This window comes from Eretmochelys imbricata, chromosome 10 (genome assembly GCF_965152235.1).
Source record: "Eretmochelys imbricata isolate rEreImb1 chromosome 10, rEreImb1.hap1, whole genome shotgun sequence".
In the NCBI taxonomy this organism is placed as follows: domain Eukaryota; kingdom Metazoa; phylum Chordata; order Testudines; family Cheloniidae; genus Eretmochelys; species Eretmochelys imbricata.
Window position 1 is genome coordinate 9,396,016 of NC_135581.1, and position 23,646 is coordinate 9,419,661.

At 46.1% G+C, this 23,646-nt stretch overlaps 1 protein-coding gene across 1 annotated transcript; it reads left to right on the forward strand.

Annotated features, from left to right (window-relative positions):
- The first annotated feature begins 801 nt into the window (after window positions 1–801).
- Window positions 802–6,798, forward strand: ACTB (actin beta). Its single transcript, XM_077827671.1, has 6 exons — window positions 802–922; window positions 3,302–3,430; window positions 3,786–4,025; window positions 4,614–5,052; window positions 5,370–5,551; window positions 6,081–6,798. The coding sequence occupies exons 2-6, from the start codon at window positions 3,308–3,310 to the stop codon at window positions 6,222–6,224; spliced, it is 1,128 nt and encodes a 375-aa protein (XP_077683797.1). The 5' UTR covers window positions 802–922; window positions 3,302–3,307; the 3' UTR covers window positions 6,225–6,798.
- Window positions 6,799–23,646: the final 16,848 nt, after the last annotated feature.

Consider the following 23,646-nt stretch of genomic DNA (forward strand, 5'->3'; position numbering starts at 1 on the left):
TGCCTGAGGCTACTCTAATTTAGCCTGGGGGACCAGGAAGGCCCATTGGACATCCCCAGAGTAAGCCGCCTTGGCCTTTAACCCCTTCCTGCACTGAGGGGGACCTCAGCTAGGCCAGAGAAGTGGCTCTAAGGTTCCGGTCCAGAAGACCTTGCAGTCTCAGGGCCCATTCGCAGCTGAGTGGCGTGTGGCCCAGTGAAGGCCAGGCATTTCTTCCAGTAGCCAGCCCCCTGCAGCGTTCGCAGGCTCAGGCTCTAGATAACCTCTTTTTCACTGGAGTGCGGAGGCGGGGAGGTGATTTGAAGGGGACACCTGTGGGGCACCGGGCGCCACACGACCAAGCACGCCACGCTCCGTCGAGGGCGGCCAGGGATCGGTAGCAGGCGGGTGGGGTGGGAGACAGTAAGACCCCCAGGCCCTGGAGAGCCACAGTGGCCTGGGCCACTAGAACCCTTCCCCCCCAGGAAAGAGGCTGGTGCACGGGCAGGGCAGCAAGGCAGCCTCTGCCTGCACGTTTCGTTATGAATCCACCCTGCATTGCTATGGCACTGAGCGTGGGCTCAAGCCTGGAAAGGAGCAGCCTGGGTACTGCACCCACAGGCAGCCAGGAGCAGCCCTCCCCCACCCCTCCTGCTTCTCTCTCTCTTTTTTTTTTTTTTTTTTCAAGAGGGGAGGAAAAAAAAAAAAAAAGCCCTGCTGCAATGTGCAAAGCGGCTCGGGAGAGGCAGCGGCCCGGCCAATCAGAAGGGCTAGCTCCGAAAGTTGCCTTTTATGGCTAGGGCGCTACCGCTCTGGCCCCATAAAACCCGGCTCGCGAGGCGGGCTGGAGTCGCTGTGAGCTCCTTCTGCACGCGCCGCGTTCCCCCCCAGCCAGCTGAGCCGCCTCTCCTCGCCTAGGGTTTAAACTTGCAACTTCCTCCAGGTAAGGGAAGGGGGGCAGGAGCCCTCCTCAGAGCCGCTTTCCTTGGGGGGGGGCACACAGAGGACGGGCTGGGTTTCTGAGGGCCCCCTTCTTAGCTAGAGGCGAGAGGGGACTCGATTTCATTGCTCTTGCCCCATCGAAAAGCCCCCCAAGAGGGGCTGAATGCGGATGGCTTCCAGCTAAACGCTGCGGCTGTCTAATGCTGGCCCCCCCCAAGGGAAAGCCCTTGGAAGGCTGTTGTGGGGTTGCTTTGGTTTTTTTTTTCTTGCAAGATTTATGTAGGGGCTGCTCCTTTTCTGGGGAGAGGCTCGCTCTTGGTGTGCAAAGCTAAAGTGCCCAAACCAAAATGGGAAGGGCTGAGCATGGAGGGGCGCGATCTTCCTTGTCCATGGCCGTAGCTGGAAGTGGGGATGGACTGCATGGTGAGCTTGCACAAAGGGGGGATGGATCCACGGATTCTTTTGCATGGCTGTGACCAGGGGAGGTTGGGGGGGGGGTGCGGTGGAGTTTGCCTCCAGTTAATCTGAGTTTGTGGGTGTAGAGTGTCTCTTGGCTTGCAGTGTTGCTGACACGGCTCTGGGGCTGTGATCTGGTTTGCTTGCTTCGGTGCCTAAGAGGGCTTTGATGTTGGACTAGAGGCTGGAGGAGGAAGGGAGTCCAAAGCTTTACATGGTTTAAGAAGTGGTGGGTTTGGTGGGCCACTGTTGCTGCCCAAAAGAGGGGCTTGGGCGAGTGCCTCTCAGCCCCTTCCCCCCCCAGGATTTGTCCAACCCCCTTTGGAAAGGGAGATCTGTTCGCTGCCCCATAGAGCTGGTAGGGTGTGACTCCAGAGCTGCTGCTTCCGGTGGCAGAAAGCCGGTACTCCTATTGTATCAGCTCAGCACATGCTGGGTGAGGGTGGGGGAGGCAGAGGGAGGATCCTCCCTGCACAGGATGGGGAGGGGGGAAAGCCATGAATCAGTCTCCTGGCCCATAGGCGGGGAGGAGGGGGTCTCTTTGTCTTGTTGAAGGCACACTGGCTCTTTCTGAGAGGTGGCTGCCTCTTCTCTTCCCCCCCCCGCACCATCCATCCTATGCGGTGGTTACACTGGAGACTCCTTTTTCTTAGGGGGCTCTAAGGGGTCGGTAGATCCAGGAAGAATGATCTGAAACCTGATTCTGCTGAGGGCATTGTCCCTAGTGTCTGAGAAGGAGTGGGGTCCCAGTGGGTCCAGATGGCTAGTGTCTCTGGCCTTGGAGCCCAGATCAAGGGTTATTCTGCCTGAGAATAGGGGGAAGAGATGTGGTGTTTTATTGCTAGTTTGGTTTAAAATACATTTTAAAAAAAACCAGGGACTCATCCCTGCCAAGCCTTGCTTCCCTCCCCAGACAGTGGGGTGAAGGAACTAGGTTCCCAGACCAACCTTGTTAGGTTGGTACAAGGGGGTGGGGGGCAGGCACAGGTGGGGAGAATCTGAGTCTTCAGTTAACTGGTGCAGCTGCTGCTCTAAACCTGGCACTTTGGTCTCAGTACTTACTGAGTTCTCCTTGCCAGAGTGTGTGTGAATTGCATAATAGCAGTGTCTTAATCCTCTGGCATTGGCATATTCATCAGTGTCTGAAATGTAAAGGGTTTTGAGGCTGGTGGGGAACCTGCAATTAAACTTGGCTAGCTAATTAAATGTATATAAAGCAGGCTTCTTTCTTAGGGTTAGGTCAGTGGGAGACTATTTCAAAATGATCTGTGAAAGCTAATGCAATTGCTTGCATGACTGGTCTAACTAGTCATAGAGCCAGTGTGCCCAACAGGGTGGGATCCAGGGACATGCTGCTTCTCTGAAGCAGGGTGTGGGTAACTTCCCCTTTTTAAACTGGTTCAGTTGTCCTCTTAACCCTGTGCTTCAGACACCCCTAGTGCTGGTACCAGGCACACTCCCTCTTGCAGGGAGTGGCCACAGCCATATGCCTCATTTGAAAAGGGAGGGGAGTGGCTTGTCTCCTTAATCAGTACACCAAAAGCTGGCTACATACTGCACTACTGGCTTCTTGCAAAGCTTGCTCTAACCATTGCCTTTTATGGTAATAATGTGAGACTAGAGCAGGGACTTCCTTTGTCCCAAATCTGTGCAAAGGCAAAATATGCAGTGCTTTGCACCATCTAGTGGCTGAAAGGGAGAAGTCCAGCAGCTTGCAAACAGGAAGTGAGAAAGGAAATGGGTGGTGCACAAGCAAATGGCTTAATCTTACTGCATGGGGTTTTCCTCCCAAACCATGAGACACTCGCTGCTATTACAAGTTTATTTTCCAGAAACCCTGGAGCATAGGGAGACTTCAATAAACTAAAGGGCAACGTCTGTTACCCAGCTAATCAAGCTTGCTGACATTCTCATTCCTTTACAGTTCGCCATGGACGATGATATTGCTGCGCTTGTTGTTGACAATGGCTCCGGTATGTGCAAAGCCGGTTTTGCTGGGGATGATGCCCCTCGCGCTGTCTTTCCATCCATTGTTGGTCGCCCCAGACATCAGGTATGTAATGGAGTAGCACCTTGCCTGTCTTGTGCAATGAATCCTAAAGCTCAGAAGAAAACACTGCATAGTGTCTCTGATCTCTGTCCTCTGTGTACACACAGATGCATGGCTGTGTAGGGTCGAAAAGGAATGACCTAGCTTGGTTCATCTTACTGTCAGCCAGTAAAACGTCCCATCTCTACTGGGATGGGGAAGTTTTGTACCTATGGCCTGGCTTCCTAGGTCCTGTAACCTAAAGAGAACGCTAGCTGCCATGGCTGAGGAACAGGCCTGGGGTTTAGTCAGCCAATGGATTGTCTTCAGAGTTGGTGGATCAAGTTTGACTAATCGGCTCTGACTTTTCTCTCTCCAGGGTGTGATGGTTGGTATGGGCCAGAAAGACAGCTATGTTGGTGATGAAGCCCAAAGTAAAAGAGGTATCCTGACCCTGAAATACCCCATCGAACACGGTATCGTCACCAACTGGGATGACATGGAGAAGATCTGGCACCACACCTTCTACAATGAACTCAGAGTTGCCCCTGAGGAGCACCCTGTGCTGCTCACAGAGGCTCCCCTGAACCCCAAGGCCAACAGAGAGAAGATGACACAGGTGTGTAAGAGGGCTTTGGTCCCCAGTCTCCATCATTTGGCTCCAGCTGACGAGATCCGCTGGCCAGCATTCCTCCCTTGCGTGCTTTCATCTTTTTTCCTTTGCCATTCTCTACAGGGTTTTCCTTTCCTGACCTGAGTCTTCTCTTTGCTGGATCTTGACAGGTTTTATTTGCTCTTCCTAAGCTGGTTTTTCCTCTTGCTGACTCTAAACTAGCAACTCATTTAACTGCTGTTTCTAACGTGACACTAACCCATTCACCTGCCCTGAGTGACTTCTGTAACATAGCTTTCTAGAGCTTGTGAGAAAGCTAAGATGTGGATAGCAACAGTTGCTGTGTTGCAGCTGCATTAGTCCATATTTTCCATTCATCTTTCCAAGGTTTGAGCTTGGGTTGGTGGGTTTGCTGTGAGCTCAGAGCTGATTGGTACGGTCTCCTATTCCAGAAGACCAAATCCTGAGTCTGCAGACGCCACACTCTGCAGCATAAGGACATTTGCATGACTTGCTGCAAACTGTTTCTTGTGAGTGCTGATTGAGCCTCTTGGTCACGTCCTGTCAACTTAACCTCTTCTCTTATGTCCACAGATCATGTTTGAGACCTTCAACACCCCAGCCATGTACGTAGCCATTCAGGCTGTGTTGTCCCTGTACGCCTCTGGTCGTACCACTGGTATTGTGATGGACTCTGGTGATGGTGTCACCCACACTGTGCCCATCTATGAAGGTTATGCCCTCCCCCACGCCATCCTCCGTCTGGATCTGGCTGGCCGTGATCTGACGGACTACCTCATGAAGATCCTGACAGAGAGAGGCTACAGTTTCACCACCACAGCCGAAAGGGAAATCGTGCGTGACATCAAGGAAAAGCTGTGCTACGTTGCTCTGGACTTCGAACAGGAGATGGCCACTGCTGCGTCTAGCTCTTCCCTGGAGAAGAGCTATGAACTCCCTGACGGTCAGGTGATCACCATTGGCAACGAGAGGTTCAGGTGCCCAGAAGCCCTCTTCCAACCATCTTTCTTGGGTAAGTCTCCATTGTGTAGGAGAGGGTGGGATGGGCAAATTATACCCACAAAGCTTTAGTGGTGAAGTCCTCCTCCCCATGAAGTGACTCTGAATGGCCCATAGCTTACCACACAATGGGTCTAGAATAATTGTAAGTGTTGTGAAGCCAAGCAAGAGTTCTCTTTTTGGCTGAAAGGAGCACTTGCCTCTATCCAGTGCAGGATTCTGCGTGATGTATGCTTGAGGCAGTCTTAGTGCATGCTAAATTACACTATTTTAGGCTGTGATTAGCTAGTTGGTATCTTACTGACCTTACTATTGCCTCCTTCCTCTTAGGTATGGAATCCTGTGGCATCCATGAAACTACCTTCAACTCCATCATGAAGTGCGATGTGGATATCCGTAAAGACCTGTACGCCAACACCGTGCTGTCTGGTGGTACCACCATGTACCCAGGCATTGCTGACAGAATGCAGAAGGAGATCACAGCCCTGGCACCTAGCACAATGAAAATTAAGGTATGTTGGAGACTACAGAACTTATGCTCTCTGCTCATGTTCCAGCAGTGGGTGGGGTTGTCCTAATTAAGAGTTAAGTCCCTGGGATGGAAGAAGCAACGAGTTCAAATTATAGATATCTTAGATGGTATTTTGTTGACAGTGGTACCACAATTTCTGGGGCAGGTGATGTTAGTACCACCATGTGAATAGTCTTCCTTGGCCAGAAGCCCTGGTGCAAATGGGCTGACAAAGAATACTGTTCCGAACTTGAACATATGTGGGATGTTGCCACTCAAACATTGTTCACCATTAATGCCATATGGTGGTGAAAAGTGAATTCAGGCTACTGTGGGTCTTTTAATGTGGCAAATCTAGTGGCTTGCAACAGGCCTGGTCTTAATCGTTATTTAGTGAACCAAAGGTTTTCATTAAGTTGCGGAAGCACTTCGGAAGGGGTGTGTCCTGTTGGATATCACCCAAACTGATTCAGCATCAGTGGTGGTGGTTGGCAACTGATACAAGCATCTAACTTCCTTGTCTCCTACAGATCATTGCCCCCCCTGAGCGCAAGTATTCTGTCTGGATTGGTGGCTCCATCCTTGCCTCTCTGTCCACCTTCCAGCAGATGTGGATCAGCAAGCAGGAGTACGACGAATCCGGACCATCCATTGTCCACCGCAAATGCTTTTAAACCGGACTGTTACCACATCCCACCTTTGATAAAACCCATAATTGCGCATAAAACAAGATGAGATTGGCATGGCTTTATTTGTTTTTTTTGGCGCTTGACTCAGGATTTAAAAACTGGAATGGTGAAGGTGACAGCAGCAGTCTTAACGTGTTGGCGCGAACGTCCCCAAAGTTCTACAATGCATCAGGACTTTGATTGTACATTTGTTTTTTAATAGTCATTCCAAATATTGCATAATGCATTGTTACAGGAAGTTACTTGCCTCTGTGGAGGTAGCAGCCCAGCTTGAAGGAGCTAATGCCATAATGAAGGTGTTAGAGTAATGCTTGTCGGTAAATTATGTAACCCAACAAGTGTCTTTTTGTATCTGCCGCCTTAAAACAAAACACACTTGATCCTTTCTTTGATTTTTTTGGTCAAGCAAATGGGCTGTGTTCCCCAATTCTAGATGTGAATGAAGGCTTTACAGTGCCCCTTGAGAGTCCAATGAGAAGTGGTGCCAGTATGTGGGGGAGGGGAGGGGCTATCTGTACACTGACTTAAGACCAGTTCAAATAAAAGTGCACACAATAGAGGCTTGGCTGGTGTTGACTTTTTCTCACTTCACTGCACACGTGGATCATGTCCAGCTACTGGGTTTGGGGAGAACACCCATTCCCAGCTGGAGTGAGGGTGGGTGGGAAGGCAAGCTCAAGATGTGGTGCAGAGCTCAAACGCTGGCTGCACCTACTCCAGAGCCTACAGCAAGAGCAAGTCTCTCCTGGAACCTTCTCCGCTTCATTCCTTAAATCCTACCAAAGGCCAGTCCTGAGCCATTAGGTGCCACTAGGCTAAAGCAGGCAGACTTCACCAGGGGTGACCAGTTTGTGTCCTTAAACTGTGTATGCACTCCCTGTTCTGCTTCCACTTCCATCTGCTTGCTCCTAGAAGAATCCAAGCAGAGATGGCCAATACTACTGTCATAGTGAAATTAAAGCAATCCTCCTCCTGGCTCATTGTGGGGAGGAGGAAGAAGGGTGTGGGTAGGTCTGCTACAGCCAAAAAGCAGAGGCATGTTGCTGTCACACTGAATCTCTCCTATTGTGCCCTCAGATCTGTAAGGGGCAGAATAGTTTCCTTGTGGGGTTAAAGGGCTGCTTAAACCCAGCAGCCAGGAATGGACCAGAGCTGACTTCATTTCCCTTCTGTTCACTACACTTCTCTCCACTTGCAACTCCCTAGTTGCCCTAGGACACAGATGACGGTGTAATGCAGAACTGAGCACCCACACCTCCAACTGCAGGTTGCTGAACAGCTCTGAAAATCAAGCATGGAGGTAATGACATGAGCAGGCTCCCCAGCAAGCTCATGCCAGAAGGGGGGAGAGAGGGTGGAAGAGGAGTTGCTACAGTAGCTCTCTACCTGCCCTACACTCTAGTAATAAGATGTAACCCTGGGAACTCTGATCTTGTGTGGGGTGAGATGATGTGCCCCAAGCAGAACTGAAGTCTGTCACAATGCACTTGTAAGATTAAAAATGCCATCAATTACATGCTCCTATCCATGCTAAAACTACCCAGGAATCTGGTACCTAGCATAATTAAAGCCTCATTATAAGCAAAACTGATTGATAGTAGCTACATTATCTGCAAAAGGCAGTTAGCAGAGGCATTAATCTGCTGCATACCTCTTGGCCTGGCAATGTAAGAGTAGATACATGAAGCCCCTTCATGCTTAATCCTAGCTTTAATGACTGTCCAGGCTTGCAAACACTAGTTTCCCTTTTGTCTGATGTAACCACTGCTAAGGAAGTCAATAGCAAAACTCAGGGAAGTAGGGGTTTTATTTATAGAGCAACCAAACTGGGCTAGGCATGGCCCTGCTATAAAGAGCCATCCATTTAAAAGGATGGCAGTGAGACAAGGGAGAGATATACAGGCCATGTAATTGGCTGGTATAGAGACCCTGACAGAGATCAAGCCCCAATTATTTTGGGTACTGTGCAAACAACCCCTGCGCCAAAGAACTTGCCTAGACAAACAAGACAGGCACAGAGGGTGAATTGGCTAACCCAGGGTTTCTTTAGACACTGCAGCCTCTCCACTATATACACTGTGAGGTCTATATTAACTTTTATTTTTTTTACACTATAGGTAGCCTTGAGGGATTCAAAGGAGGACATTCCAGCATGAACAATGGCACAGATCTGTGGGGTCAGGCCCTCACCTCTCTCATCCAGTTGAGAGCAACTGACTAGAAACTGAGGCTGATCTAGTCTCTGTAATGATTTTCTAAGGTTTTTATAGCCTACCAGTGCTAAAGGACTGCCAGTTGATCACCCTTTAAAACAGAATGAAGGCAGGAACCAGTTTGAGGCTAAAATTCAATCTTTATCTGGTTTCAGAGTAGCAGCCATGTTAGCCTGTATCCACAAAAAGAAAAGGCGTACTTGTGGCACCTTAGAGACTAACAAATTTATTTGAGCATAAGCTTTCTTTATCTGCTCTTTCAGCCTTAGTCCTGTTTTGCCTAGCTATCAAGCTGCCTACAATATAAACCATCTCTCAGCTTGCAGACCTATGCGTTCTGTCTCCATGAATGGCAGTGTATTAACGATGGGAGCTCAGCTTACTTTTGGGTCTGCTGGTCTTGGTCTGTCACCCTATTAATATATACTTACTTACAGAAACTCCGTTTCCAAACGTGTTCGGGGGATAGAGGATGAGCTAAACCCATGTCTCTTAGCTTGTCCTTAAAGCGTGGTGATCCCACAGAGTTCGTGTATAAAAGTCAAGCTCCTGCTTTCCTTTCTGACTGAAGAAGTTACTGTTGTGGTGGTTGTGATACAAATGGAAGATGGTGACATAAGAGGTGCAGGGGAAAGAAACAGAAGGAGGCAGCTTATTTATGAAGATCTAAGTGGCCAGGCAACTATCCTCAGCAGTAACAGACGCAGGAAGAGCATATATACATATAGCGATGTAATGAAACAGGGGAATTGTTTCACTAGAGGATGTTTTTTGTAAGGTGGCAGCACTTGTGTTTCCTGCTTCCGAGGGCTGGCCAGTGAGGTCAGGGTTAGCAAAGTGGTTTGGGAAATGCTTTTGCAAGGGCTTCTCTGATTCTTTTCCCTTGCAGCTACAGTCAACCGACCAGTGAAGTGCACATGCTTCTTACAAGGTTCTTCTGGTATGGCTTATCGCCTTGGCTACCCAAGAACTTCATGCGTTATGCCATGTCGAAGCAACATAGAATCATAGAATATCAGGTTGGAAGGGACCTCAGGAGGTCATCTAGTCCAACCCCCTGCTCAAAGCAGGATCAATCCCCAATTTTTGCCCCAGATCCCTAAATGGCCCCCTCAAGGATTGAACTCACAACCCTGGGTTTAGCAGGCCAATGCTGTATAGATTCTTATTAGGTTCCTTGGATAAGGCTTGGTAATTGTGTCTCTTAGTGATTACATGCTGGAGAAAAGAATTTTGTGTCACCCTGGGGAAAACATTACTCACTACTCAGGACTCTGAACTCCTGGGGTGTTTTCCTTTAGCGAGCAAGGGGATGTTTTTTATACATAGTCATCTCTTCCTAACGCTAATTAGTGTTGAGCTAGATCTGGGAATTTATTTCTAGCCATTTCATAGGTTTGGGGGTAATATATCTTTCCACTGACTCTAGCCTCACTGAATCACTGGCCACTGGAAAAATGCGTGTCCTTAATCAAAAGTAGTCCTGCACCGTGCACTGTTTGTGGCAGAGGCCTGGGAGTCAGGAGATGTTGACGCAATACCCTCTGCTCCCACTGACTCACTGTGACCAGGCGCAAGTTCACAATCGCTGTCCTGCTTCTCTTGGCTGTAGATTAGAGAGAACGATACCCACCGTGGTAGAGTGGCCGTGAGCTCCTTAGAAGAAAGAGGCTATGGAAGGGCAATGTGTTATTTCCATCATTGCGTGAGTTTGTTAGTGAACCACGACATGGATTCAGTGCTACATATAGTATATTTATTCATCAAATATATTTGCATTTCAAATAAGGCCCTCAGCTTCCCAGATGGGTGAGTCCCTCTTGTTCCAGTCTCTGCTTTCTCACTTTATACCTAGCTGGGCCTTCTAACCCTGGTCACTGATCAGTGAACAGGTGCTCCTCACGTAATGCTGCTGGGACTTGCTCAGCATATAGACAATACAGAATCCAAGTGAATTCCTTTTTTCTTTGGCCATTGGGTAAGTCGATTTCTCAGCCGTACCTGGTATGTGTGTCGGTATTGTGGGTGTCAGTGACTAGGATCCACCCTCATTTGGATTTTTTAGGGGATTTTTCCATATCCTTCTGGAAGGCCCAAGAATTCCCATTTGCCTTAGCTTCACCTTCCTTAACTGTCTTTGAGACACCATGTCATGGGTTTAATCCTCAGCCATCTAGCCTTAACTCAACTTCCCAGTCAATGCCACACTTCATTTGATTGGGAGAAGAAGGCTAACTGGGCCCAGACTTACCTGATCTTTCGTCCTTCTCCACTAAGAGTGTTCAACTTTCACCAGCAGCAAGATATGTGATCTGTAATCAGCTTGGGAACAAGGAAGTCACCTCACCGATCAGCTTACGGGTGCAAGCTATCAAAACAGATTAGTGATGTCCTTGGTAAAGGAGATTGTTTCTTCTTTTGGGATTTAGTTCCTGCACTAATTGATCATCAGCCTCCTTACTTTTCAATGTTTCCCAACCACCTGGAATATTATTGGGTGTCACCAGATGGCGCTGTTACAGATGGCCTTACAAGCTCTAGTTAACAGAAAGTATAGCTAGTTAGGGTGAAGGTGCAGAGCTGTTGGCTGCAGGTTAAACTCATGCAAACAAACTAAGTTATCATATGGTGTCAATGCATTATGTTAGGATATAGATATTCAGGCCTGTCTATAAAGGCCTATACTCTAAGAATTTAGGTGTATTCTTATCACTTGGCTAGTGATAGAGGTATAAAAGAAAGAATCAAAACCACTGTCTGCCAGTGTAAGGGCCTTCTCTTACTGTGACAGTTTGTGGCCCTGTGCTTAGGCTCAGGCCTTTGGCTAAGCAGCAGAGGCAGCCATAAGCTGGGAAGCGAACGGTCACATCCTCACATTCCAAACTAGTCACACTGAAATAAGGTGCTATTGGGCTGTTAGGCACTATCAGGACAGGATAGTTCCTATCACCTCCAGAGAAAGGGAAGTGCCTAGACAATGTAAAAGGAAACTTAGTTTGATAGCATCCTGTCTGGCAAGAACTCACTTATCAATAGCTGGGATGTGAAATCCTCACTTCTGTATTGTTTTGTCATTATAGTTCCCACTTTGCTGTTGTTTGTCTGTATAATCTCTGTCTGGTTCTGTGATTGTTCCTGTCTGCTGTATAATTAATTTTGCTGGGTGTAAACTAATTGAGGTGGTGGGATATAATTGGTTACATAATCATGTTACAATATGTTAGGATTGGTTAGTTAAATTTCAGGAAAATGATTGGTTAAGGTATAGCTAAGCAGAAGTCAAGTTTTACTATATAATCTGTAGTCAATGAGGAAGTGACGGGGTGTGGGTGTGGGTGGGGGTGGGCATGTGGGTGTGTGAGATGGGAACAGGGAATGGGGGTAAGAAAATTGGAATCATGTTTTGCTAAAGGGGGAAATGGGAACAGGGAATGGGAGTAAGGAAGTTGGAATCATGTTTAGCTAAGGGTAGGAATGGGAACAGGGACACAGGTGTAAGGCTCTGTGGTGTCAGAGCTGGGAAGGAGGATACTAAGGAAGGAAACTGGAATCATGCTTGCTGGAAGTTCACCCCAATAAACATCGAATTGTTTGCACCTTTGGACTTCGGGTATTGTTGCTCTCTGTTCATGCGAGAAGGACCAGGGAAGTAAGTGGGTGAAGGAATAAGCCCTCTAACATCTTGGTGCCAGTGACTCGGATGCATCGCATTGGATAGGTGAGTGGCAGCCTGTAAGTCCCCCTCCCCAACAGTCCGCGCAGCTGCTTGGAGGGGGTATCGCGAACTCTCGTGATGGTAGTTGCGGGTTCTGGCAAGCCAGGGTAAAGGATTTTTTGGATGAATGGATAAGGGAGGACCAGGGCCCATACCAGGTACAGGGGTCAACCTGGGATAAGATTAAAAAGGAAATGGAGGAAGTGTTAGGGGACCCAGAGGTATGGGGGGTGGCTGAGGAGCCCACCCTCCTTGGTATATGGGTAGGGGAAGAAGGTACCTGCCCATGGGGACTGAATGCCTCCCAGGGAAAAGAGGCACTTCAGTCTGCTTGAGAGGTTTGAAGTAAGGGCAGCATTATGGGAAGCTGCCAGTAATCTTTCAAGTTTGGTGCTGCTTCAGCAAGGGCTGCTGAAGGGTTGTAAATTAGTTAGGGGTAGTGAAAGATGATTTGGCACAAAAGGGTTTAAGGTCAAAAGCAGAGTTAACAGACCACCTTTAGAGACTGGATCTGAGACTTGGTCCTGGGGGAGTGGAGAAAAAAAAAATAAATAAAAGTTTCAAAGTGCAACCTGCCTTTCCACACTCTTTTGTTTTTCTGAAGTTTTAATGGAGGGTACTTTGGATACTTATGTGAGATGTCAAGAAGGAAGTTTTTGTTTAATGATAAAACCCAGTTATATAAATGTAACTGTATGTGCAACTCTGGGCAGTCACATTGGATGGAAGCTTGGTAATTAGATTATCCAAGGGGGTCAGGTCGAGTGGCTACTACCACCACTATGCTTCTGTCCCCAGAAGCCTTTATAGCTATTCTGAGGGGAAAATCGGCCCTTTTCCCACAGAAATGGTCTATAGGGGACTGCTGCAGGCAGCAGGCAGAGAGAGAATCTGAGCAAAATTATTTGACTATTGGGTAATGTAATCAAAATCACTAAAGGATGGAAGAGGTTTCTTTTGGAACTTAACTTGGCTGCCCCTAGTTGTGTCTAGTTGTACAAGATGGAAGTGTAATCAGGGTACAGTTGTGTAAAAAAGAGTAATCACAGTGCAAGGGATGTTAGGCAAAACAGAATTTTGTGTGTGTGTGCACAGGTAAAAGAAAAGGAAAAGGGGAGGAATGATGGGAACACTGAGCCTTGGGATGGCTCTGGGGGATTAGATTGTTGCTTTGGTGGGTGTGCATGAAAACTCTGTAGGCATGGGGGAGGCAGTTATACCTTGTGTAAAATTAATTTGGCTAATATGATGTTATGGAGGTTAAACTATATGGAAGGAATTTGCATTTTCCCAGGACATGTGCAGTGTATATTGAAAAAGGAGTAAAAGAAATGCAAATAAAACATGGTACTTCATTAAAATCCTAATAGGGCTCCGAAAGGAGCCACAATAGGTTGTGCTTTCTTTTTCAGATCGTTGTGTTTTGGAGCAGGAGATGAAAGTGGAAAGTAATCAGAACTCTGGTGGAAGTAAAATGCTTCCCTTTTAAGACAGTGTCTGAGCTGCTAACAGCTTTGGATCCAGAAGCAAGCTAGTAAGCCTCTGTGTGCAAATGCAAATTACCTAGCTGATGGGCACAAAGGAGCTGCAAATAACTGAATACATCTGGTCAGCAAACAAGCTACTAGAAGACTCAGATTATGGCCCTTCAGGAAAGGGAGGTGAAAAAAAAAAAACAAGTCAAGCCTGAAAATAAGGGGGACAGGTTAACCTTAAGGGGTGTGTGTGTGTGTGTGTGTGTGTGTACAGTGCTAAAATCTGAAGCTGTGTCTCAGCTATTACCTGAGAATAAACTTAAAGCTTGGTACAGCAGAGAAACTATTGCAAACTTGGTCTGTTGTACAAGAGGGGAAACTGAGGTACACCATCTCATGAATTTCATAAATGACCAGTGAGTGAGGTAATTCACTAGCCTGACTATAGAACAAAATAAGGACAGTCTGGAGGTAATTCTTCTGTTTTTCCTGCAAGTAGCAAGGACATTTGTAAAAGAAAGTGGTATTATTATTAAGCAATAATCTGTCCCCACCATGGGGAAGGAAATTGTTTCTTTTGTTTTTCAGACACTCTACAAGCAAGCTGGCGCCAGCGGGAAAAATAACCCAGAATACCATGGATCTATGTTTTGTGTTGTTTGTCTGTGGTGTTTGTCTTGTTGCTAGCATTGTTGTGTTTTAATGAACAGAAAACCTCATGATATGGGTGGGGGGTGGCTTCAAAAGGCTGGCCTTGGGGGGGGAAGATGTGTATGGGAATGCAAATTCTCAACTAGGAGGCCAGGACCTGTGTAATAGCTACCGTGGTACCTGGAAATGGAATGGCAACTAAGGTGGCCCCCACAAGCCCTATGGAAATAATGAAAAGGGGAGGAGCTCACTGGGAATTAATGGAGGGGTATGTAAAATAGTGTAAATCAATAGAAGATGTTTGGATGTGCCCCTCTCCTATGACTATAGAGGAGCAGGATCAATGGCCTATGCAAGGGGTGGACAATTGGGTGTACTGTGTATAAGGTGTTTTGCTGGGAATGTACGTATTACTGGGGGCACAATTACACCGGCCCATAACCAAACTACACCCATCTACATGCTGCTATATGGACTTTGGTGCACAAATGGATCTGTGAATCTTATTGCTGTGAATAAGCCAGTGCCTACTGCCTGATTCCATACCAAGTGGTCAAGCTGGTTTGGACAATATCCCATTTCTCTGTGAACATTCAATGGACTTGTGATATGGACAAAAGCATACAAAACTTGCAGGAGCAGCTTGTTGCAACTGCCAGCAACTGGACACAAGATCGTGACCCCATCGAAGGAGGAGAGGCAGTATTTTGGGGGTGTCTCGGATGTTGGACCATACTGCAGTGGTCAGGACTCGGTGTTGCTGTGGATTTTGTATTGTTAACTATACTTGTGTTACGTTGCATAGGGAGATAACCTATTAGGAATGTAATAAGCCCTCCAAACCCTGCAGTGTACTAGACAACCCGGACCCAACCTTCTCAGGCCCACTCTAATGGGAAGTCTGGAACACTAATTGGAATAAGTGTGGTATGCCCGTATGAGAGAAGGTGCAGGGCACAATACTACACAAGGGGCAGTGGGACAAATGGAATATCGACACCTTCCACCTTGATGCCTGGCCCTATCAGGAAATGTGTCGCCATATGTCCTATGCTTTTCCAGGGATACCTGGGCAGGAGGATCCCAAAAGAAAAAGAAAAAAAAAAGGGGTGGAGTGTTAGGATATAGATATTCAGGCCTGTCTATAAAGGCCTATACTCTAAGAATTTAGGTGTATTCTTATCACTTGGCTAGTGATAGAGGTATAAAAGAAAGAATCAAAACCACTGTCTGCCAGTGTAAGGGCCTTCTCTTACTGTGACAGTTTGTGGCCCTGTGCTTAGGCTCAGGCCTTTGGCTAAGCAGCAGAGGCAGCCATAAGCTGGGAAGCGAACGGTCACATCCTCACATTCCAAACTAGTCACACTGAAATAAGGTGCTATTGGGCTGTTAGGCACTATCAGGACAGGATAGTTCCTATCACCTCCAGAGAAAGGGAAGTGCCTAGACAATGTAAAAGGAAACTTAGTTTGATAGCATCCTGTCTGGCAAGAACTCACTTATCAATAGCTGGGATGTGAAATCCTCACTTCTGTATTGTTTTGTCATTATAGTTCCCACTTTGCTGTTGTTTGTCTGTATAATCTCTGTCTGGTTCTGTGATTGTTCCTGTCTGCTGTATAATTAATTTTGCTGGGTGTAAACTAATTGAGGTGGTGGGATATAATTGGTTACATAATCATGTTACAATATGTTAGGATTGGTTAGTTAAATTTCAGGAAAATGATTGGTTAAGGTATAGCTAAGCAGAAGTCAAGTTTTACTATATAATCTGTAGTCAATGAGGAAGTGACGGGGTGTGGGTGTGGGTGGGGGTGGGCATGTGGGTGTGTGAGATGGGAACAGGGAATGGGGGTAAGAAAATTGGAATCATGTTTTGCTAAAGGGGGAAATGGGAACAGGGAATGGGAGTAAGGAAGTTGGAATCATGTTTAGCTAAGGGTAGGAATGGGAACAGGGACACAGGTGTAAGGCTCTGTGGTGTCAGAGCTGGGAAGGAGGATACTAAGGAAGGAAACTGGAATCATGCTTGCTGGAAGTTCACCCCAATAAACATCGAATTGTTTGCACCTTTGGACTTCGGGTATTGTTGCTCTCTGTTCATGCGAGAAGGACCAGGGAAGTAAGTGGGTGAAGGAATAAGCCCTCTAACATCTTGGTGCCAGTGACTCGGATGCATCGCATTGGATAGGTGAGTGGCAGCCTGTAAGTCCCCCTCCCCAACAGTCCGCGCAGCTGCTTGGAGGGGGTATCGCGAACTCTCGTGATGGTAGTTGCGGGTTCTGGCAAGCCAGGGTAAAGGATTTTTTGGATGAATGGATAAGGGAGGACCAGGGCCCATACCAGGTACAGGGGTCAACCTGGGATAAGATTAAAAAGGAAATGGAGGAAGTGTTAGGGGACCCAGAGGTATGGGGGGTGGCTGAGGAGCCCACCCTCCTTGGTATATGGGTAGGGGAAGAAGGTACCTGCCCATGGGGACTGAATGCCTCCCAGGGAAAAGAGGCACTTCAGTCTGCTTGAGAGGTTTGAAGTAAGGGCAGCATTATGGGAAGCTGCCAGTAATCTTTCAAGTTTGGTGCTGCTTCAGCAAGGGCTGCTGAAGGGTTGTAAATTAGTTAGGGGTAGTGAAAGATGATTTGGCACAAAAGGGTTTAAGGTCAAAAGCAGAGTTAACAGACCACCTTTAGAGACTGGATCTGAGACTTGGTCCTGGGGGAGTGGAGAAAAAAAAAATAAATAAAAGTTTCAAAGTGCAACCTGCCTTTCCACACTCTTTTGTTTTTCTGAAGTTTTAATGGAGGGTACTTTGGATACTTATGTGAGATGTCAAGAAGGAAGTTTTTGTTTAATGATAAAACCCAGTTATATAAATGTAACTGTATGTGCAACTCTGGGCAGTCACATTGGATGGAAGCTTGGTAATTAGATTATCCAAGGGGGTCAGGTCGAGTGGCTACTACCACCACTATGCTTCTGTCCCCAGAAGCCTTTATAGCTATTCTGAGGGGAAAATCGGCCCTTTTCCCACAGAAATGGTCTATAGGGGACTGCTGCAGGCAGCAGGCAGAGAGAGAATCTGAGCAAAATTATTTGACTATTGGGTAATGTAATCAAAATCACTAAAGGATGGAAGAGGTTTCTTTTGGAACTTAACTTGGCTGCCCCTAGTTGTGTCTAGTTGTACAAGATGGAAGTGTAATCAGGGTACAGTTGTGTAAAAAAGAGTAATCACAGTGCAAGGGATGTTAGGCAAAACAGAATTTTGTGTGTGTGTGCACAGGTAAAAGAAAAGGAAAAGGGGAGGAATGATGGGAACACTGAGCCTTGGGATGGCTCTGGGGGATTAGATTGTTGCTTTGGTGGGTGTGCATGAAAACTCTGTAGGCATGGGGGAGGCAGTTATACCTTGTGTAAAATTAATTTGGCTAATATGATGTTATGGAGGTTAAACTATATGGAAGGAATTTGCATTTTCCCAGGACATGTGCAGTGTATATTGAAAAAGGAGTAAAAGAAATGCAAATAAAACATGGTACTTCATTAAAATCCTAATAGGGCTCCGAAAGGAGCCACAATAGGTTGTGCTTTCTTTTTCAGATCGTTGTGTTTTGGAGCAGGAGATGAAAGTGGAAAGTAATCAGAACTCTGGTGGAAGTAAAATGCTTCCCTTTTAAGACAGTGTCTGAGCTGCTAACAGCTTTGGATCCAGAAGCAAGCTAGTAAGCCTCTGTGTGCAAATGCAAATTACCTAGCTGATGGGCACAAAGGAGCTGCAAATAACTGAATACATCTGGTCAGCAAACAAGCTACTAGAAGACTCAGATTATGGCCCTTCAGGAAAGGGAGGTGAAAAAAAAAAAACAAGTCAAGCCTGAAAATAAGGGGGACAGGTTAACCTTAAGGGGTGTGTGTGTGTGTGTGTGTGTGTGTACAGTGCTAAAATCTGAAGCTGTGTCTCAGCTATTACCTGAGAATAAACTTAAAGCTTGGTACAGCAGAGAAACTATTGCAAACTTGGTCTGTTGTACAAGAGGGGAAACTGAGGTACACCATCTCATGAATTTCATAAATGACCAGTGAGTGAGGTAATTCACTAGCCTGACTATAGAACAAAATAAGGACAGTCTGGAGGTAATTCTTCTGTTTTTCCTGCAAGTAGCAAGGACATTTGTAAAAGAAAGTGGTATTATTATTAAGCAATAATCTGTCCCCACCATGGGGAAGGAAATTGTTTCTTTTGTTTTTCAGACACTCTACAAGCAAGCTGGCGCCAGCGGGAAAAATAACCCAGAATACCATGGATCTATGTTTTGTGTTGTTTGTCTGTGGTGTTTGTCTTGTTGCTAGCATTGTTGTGTTTTAATGAACAGAAAACCTCATGATATGGGTGGGGGGTGGCTTCAAAAGGCTGGCCTTGGGGGGGGAAGATGTGTATGGGAATGCAAATTCTCAACTAGGAGGCCAGGACCTGTGTAATAGCTACCGTGGTACCTGGAAATGGAATGGCAACTAAGGTGGCCCCCACAAGCCCTATGGAAATAATGAAAAGGGGAGGAGCTCACTGGGAATTAATGGAGGGGTATGTAAAATAGTGTAAATCAATAGAAGATGTTTGGATGTGCCCCTCTCCTATGACTATAGAGGAGCAGGATCAATGGCCTATGCAAGGGGTGGACAATTGGGTGTACTGTGTATAAGGTGTTTTGCTGGGAATGTACGTATTACTGGGGGCACAATTACACCGGCCCATAACCAAACTACACCCATCTACATGCTGCTATATGGACTTTGGTGCACAAATGGATCTGTGAATCTTATTGCTGTGAATAAGCCAGTGCCTACTGCCTGATTCCATACCAAGTGGTCAAGCTGGTTTGGACAATATCCCATTTCTCTGTGAACATTCAATGGACTTGTGATATGGACAAAAGCATACAAAACTTGCAGGAGCAGCTTGTTGCAACTGCCAGCAACTGGACACAAGATCGTGACCCCATCGAAGGAGGAGAGGCAGTATTTTGGGGGTGTCTCGGATGTTGGACCATACTGCAGTGGTCAGGACTCGGTGTTGCTGTGGATTTTGTATTGTTAACTATACTTGTGTTACGTTGCATAGGGAGATAACCTATTAGGAATGTAATAAGCCCTCCAAACCCTGCAGTGTACTAGACAACCCGGACCCAACCTTCTCAGGCCCACTCTAATGGGAAGTCTGGAACACTAATTGGAATAAGTGTGGTATGCCCGTATGAGAGAAGGTGCAGGGCACAATACTACACAAGGGGCAGTGGGACAAATGGAATATCGACACCTTCCACCTTGATGCCTGGCCCTATCAGGAAATGTGTCGCCATATGTCCTATGCTTTTCCAGGGATACCTGGGCAGGAGGATCCCAAAAGAAAAAGAAAAAAAAAAGGGGTGGAGTGTTAGGATATAGATATTCAGGCCTGTCTATAAAGGCCTATACTCTAAGAATTTAGGTGTATTCTTATCACTTGGCTAGTGATAGAGGTATAAAAGAAAGAATCAAAACCACTGTCTGCCAGTGTAAGGGCCTTCTCTTACTGTGACAGTTTGTGGCCCTGTGCTTAGGCTCAGGCCTTTGGCTAAGCAGCAGAGGCAGCCATAAGCTGGGAAGCGAACGGTCACATCCTCACATTCCAAACTAGTCACACTGAAATAAGGTGCTATTGGGCTGTTAGGCACTATCAGGACAGGATAGTTCCTATCACCTCCAGAGAAAGGGAAGTGCCTAGACAATGTAAAAGGAAACTTAGTTTGATAGCATCCTGTCTGGCAAGAACTCACTTATCAATAGCTGGGATGTGAAATCCTCACTTCTGTATTGTTTTGTCATTATAGTTCCCACTTTGCTGTTGTTTGTCTGTATAATCTCTGTCTGGTTCTGTGATTGTTCCTGTCTGCTGTATAATTAATTTTGCTGGGTGTAAACTAATTGAGGTGGTGGGATATAATTGGTTACATAATCATGTTACAATATGTTAGGATTGGTTAGTTAAATTTCAGGAAAATGATTGGTTAAGGTATAGCTAAGCAGAAGTCAAGTTTTACTATATAATCTGTAGTCAATGAGGAAGTGACGGGGTGTGGGTGTGGGTGGGGGTGGGCATGTGGGTGTGTGAGATGGGAACAGGGAATGGGGGTAAGAAAATTGGAATCATGTTTTGCTAAAGGGGGAAATGGGAACAGGGAATGGGAGTAAGGAAGTTGGAATCATGTTTAGCTAAGGGTAGGAATGGGAACAGGGACACAGGTGTAAGGCTCTGTGGTGTCAGAGCTGGGAAGGAGGATACTAAGGAAGGAAACTGGAATCATGCTTGCTGGAAGTTCACCCCAATAAACATCGAATTGTTTGCACCTTTGGACTTCGGGTATTGTTGCTCTCTGTTCATGCGAGAAGGACCAGGGAAGTAAGTGGGTGAAGGAATAAGCCCTCTAACACATTACATGCCCCCTTTGGGAAAAGTCTATTGTCAAGCAGCAGATAAAGAATGTTTTGACCGGGATTTTGTCATTGAAATGGGTTGTAAATATTCTTTGTGCTCAGAGGAAGAGTTCCATGTTCTGAAGCAAGCGGTGTCTGTTTTTTTGCAAAGTGGCTGCTAAACTACATTATAGAGTTGCTAGACATGGCATTGTGCTCTGGCTGGCCCCCTACTGCCCATAATTCCCAAGTAGTTGGCAAACTGGTGGCGAGAGGAGTGGGGCCATATCATATGCTATTATAGCTATTCCGACTTTCATTGCAATGCCTGGCCATCACCGGGGAGATTGCTGTATTTTACAGCCACACCCAGCGTGCCTAAATTACACTGGGAGCCTTAATGGTCCCTATAGCAGCCACATTCACATTCCCTCCATCTTCACCTTCTGAACAACACCTTCTGGAGGCACAGAACAGGCGCTGCCCTCCAGGTGTTTTACGCCTATCATGCTGGCCCTGTTGTTTTAGTTGTTTATTTTGCCTGTATTTTACATTGGAAATTCAGGTCTTGTCTACCCTTTTTTCCTGAAAAATTATATGGATGACTAGAGAATGGGCAGGTTAGTGATCTCACCCATACTAAGCAAGTCAATCCTGATTGAGTGGCCTGCGTGACTGTTATTTGGACTTTAAAATATCCTTTTGGTTTGGTTTTGATAACTTCTATTTAACTCCAGCACCTGCCAAACAGTGAACTTAAAACATGACTTGTAAAAGATGCTACGCTCTCTACCATCAAACAATCAAGGGTTGAAAGAGCTCTCACTCCATAGCTCTGGGCCCTCGAAGGGACACTGCTAGCAAAACAGGTATGACAAGACTTAAGGCTCCTGATATTTCTAAGTTTAAAAATAGGTGCACCCCCCAGTCTTTTAATGCCTTGTTCATGACTTCAGAGAGAAACAGAGCAACTACTCATTTTTGTCCTTTCTAGGTCATCTTTAAGGACCCCTTTATATGAAAACAAAATCTAAAATCATACATGTAGCTACAGAAAATCCATCATTTTGGTGGCTTCTGTACTTGAGATTCTGCCATCAGTACCCAGCAATGCAAATGAGGTAACTTGCACGCTCCATCTGTTTGAAACTGTAATATAACATTCCTGGGTGAGTTATCAGTCGTGGGGATTGAACCCTATAACTCTGAATCTTAAAGCGTCAGCTGCTGCACCTTGTGCTAAAGAGGTGTTTCTGTTAGCTGATGCTATAGAATATAAGAAGAGCCAATTGGGTCAGACCAATGGTCCATCTAGCCCAGTATCCTGCCTTCTGACAGTGCCAATGCCAGGTGGCTCAGAGAGAATCAACAGAATAAGGCAATTCTGAATGCTTTATCCCCTATCATCCAATTCCAGATTCTAGCAGTTGGAAGTTTAGAAACACCTTGAACATGGGCTTGCGTCCCTGATCATTTTGGCTAATAGCTGGTGATAGAAATGAACTTATCTAATTCTTTGCTGAATCCAGTTATACTTTGGCCTTCACAACATCCCCTGGCAATGAGTTCCACAGGTTGACGGTGCACTGTGTGAAGAAATGCTTCCTTATGTTTGTTTTAAACCTGCTGCCTATCGATTTCACTGGGTGACCCCTAGTTCTTGTGTTATGTGACAAGGTAAATAGCACTTCCCTATTCACTTTCTCCACACCATTCATGATTTTATAGACCTCCATCATATTTCTCTCCCCCTTAGTCATCTGTTTTCTAAACTGAACAGCTCCAGTCTTTTTAATCTCTCCTCATATGGAAGCTGTTCCATACCCTTAATCATTTTTGTTGCCCTTCTCTGTACCGTTTCCAATTCTAATATATCTTTTTTGAGATGGGGCAACCACAACAGCACACGGTATGCAAGACTTATCAACCTCTGCACGTGGCCCAGTCACCACAAGAAGGGGACAAAATGCCACACCAAGTGGGCGTGGGTTACAAAAGTAGGGTGAGCTCTACCTTAGCTTTCTTTGTTTACACTTGAGATTTGCCTCAGTGCAGCTGCTACGCTTGCTGGATCAGGGGTAATTCCAAATATTGGCAAGGCCTTTGCATTCCCTCCTGAAAATGGATCCTGATGGAAGCCATCGAATGAACAAATTCATTTGTGAAAACAAAACTGCAATGCCCTGCAAAGCTAGATGTGTTAATAGTCAAACTTCATTTGAATACACCAATCAGAACAGGAAGGAAGGGCCACCCGGTGACTCATAGGCGGAGCCGGAATTGTGCTGGAGGGATCAGTAACTGCTGCCAAGGGTCATTTTCGATGACTTCTCAGGGGGTTGATTGACATATGCAATGCTGAGTCGTGGTTTTGAATTATGCTAGGAGTTTGTGAGCAACCTCTCGGTCTGTTTGGAGCTAAAGTCTAAGACGGAGTATCACTTGTGGAACAAAGTAGAGCGAGTTGCTGCCTTGCTCAAAGCAAACCACATCAGCATGGATCCGTTGCTATGGATGGGAGACGTGGGCTTTGGGGCTCGCTTTTCAGTAGCCCAGGCGCTGTTACCTGACACTATTTAAGATATATTTTAAAATTTCACTGCCCCCCTTGCAATCTTTCTGGGCACAGATACAGTGAAATCTGTGGTTTTGTCATGGTCATTCACTATATATTTGCACAGTGCCTAACTCAATGAAGCAATGAAGTGACTGCCTCAATTGCGATAGCGGTTTCACTACATATACGTTTAATAATAATAATACATTTAGCTAAATACAGAAGAAGAAGGTTCTCTTACATGCATTGACCCATGAGGATGGATTCTTGTCTAGGTTTTACTGCTCAAAAATTGTTTTAAACAATATAAAGGTAACTAACTGAAGTCAAATTAAATCTAAAGAAA

Excerpts from the sequence above, each read along its gene's own strand:
- ACTB (XM_077827671.1), top strand. The coding sequence starts at position 3,308 with ATGGACGATGATATTGCTGCGCTTGTTGTTGACAATGGCTCCGGTATG. Across the intron at positions 4,026-4,613 it reads ACAGAGAGAAGATGACACAG|ATCATGTTTGAGACCTTCAA; the intron begins GTGTGTAAGAGG and ends TTATGTCCACAG. Across the intron at positions 5,552-6,080 it reads CTAGCACAATGAAAATTAAG|ATCATTGCCCCCCCTGAGCG; the intron begins GTATGTTGGAGA and ends TGTCTCCTACAG.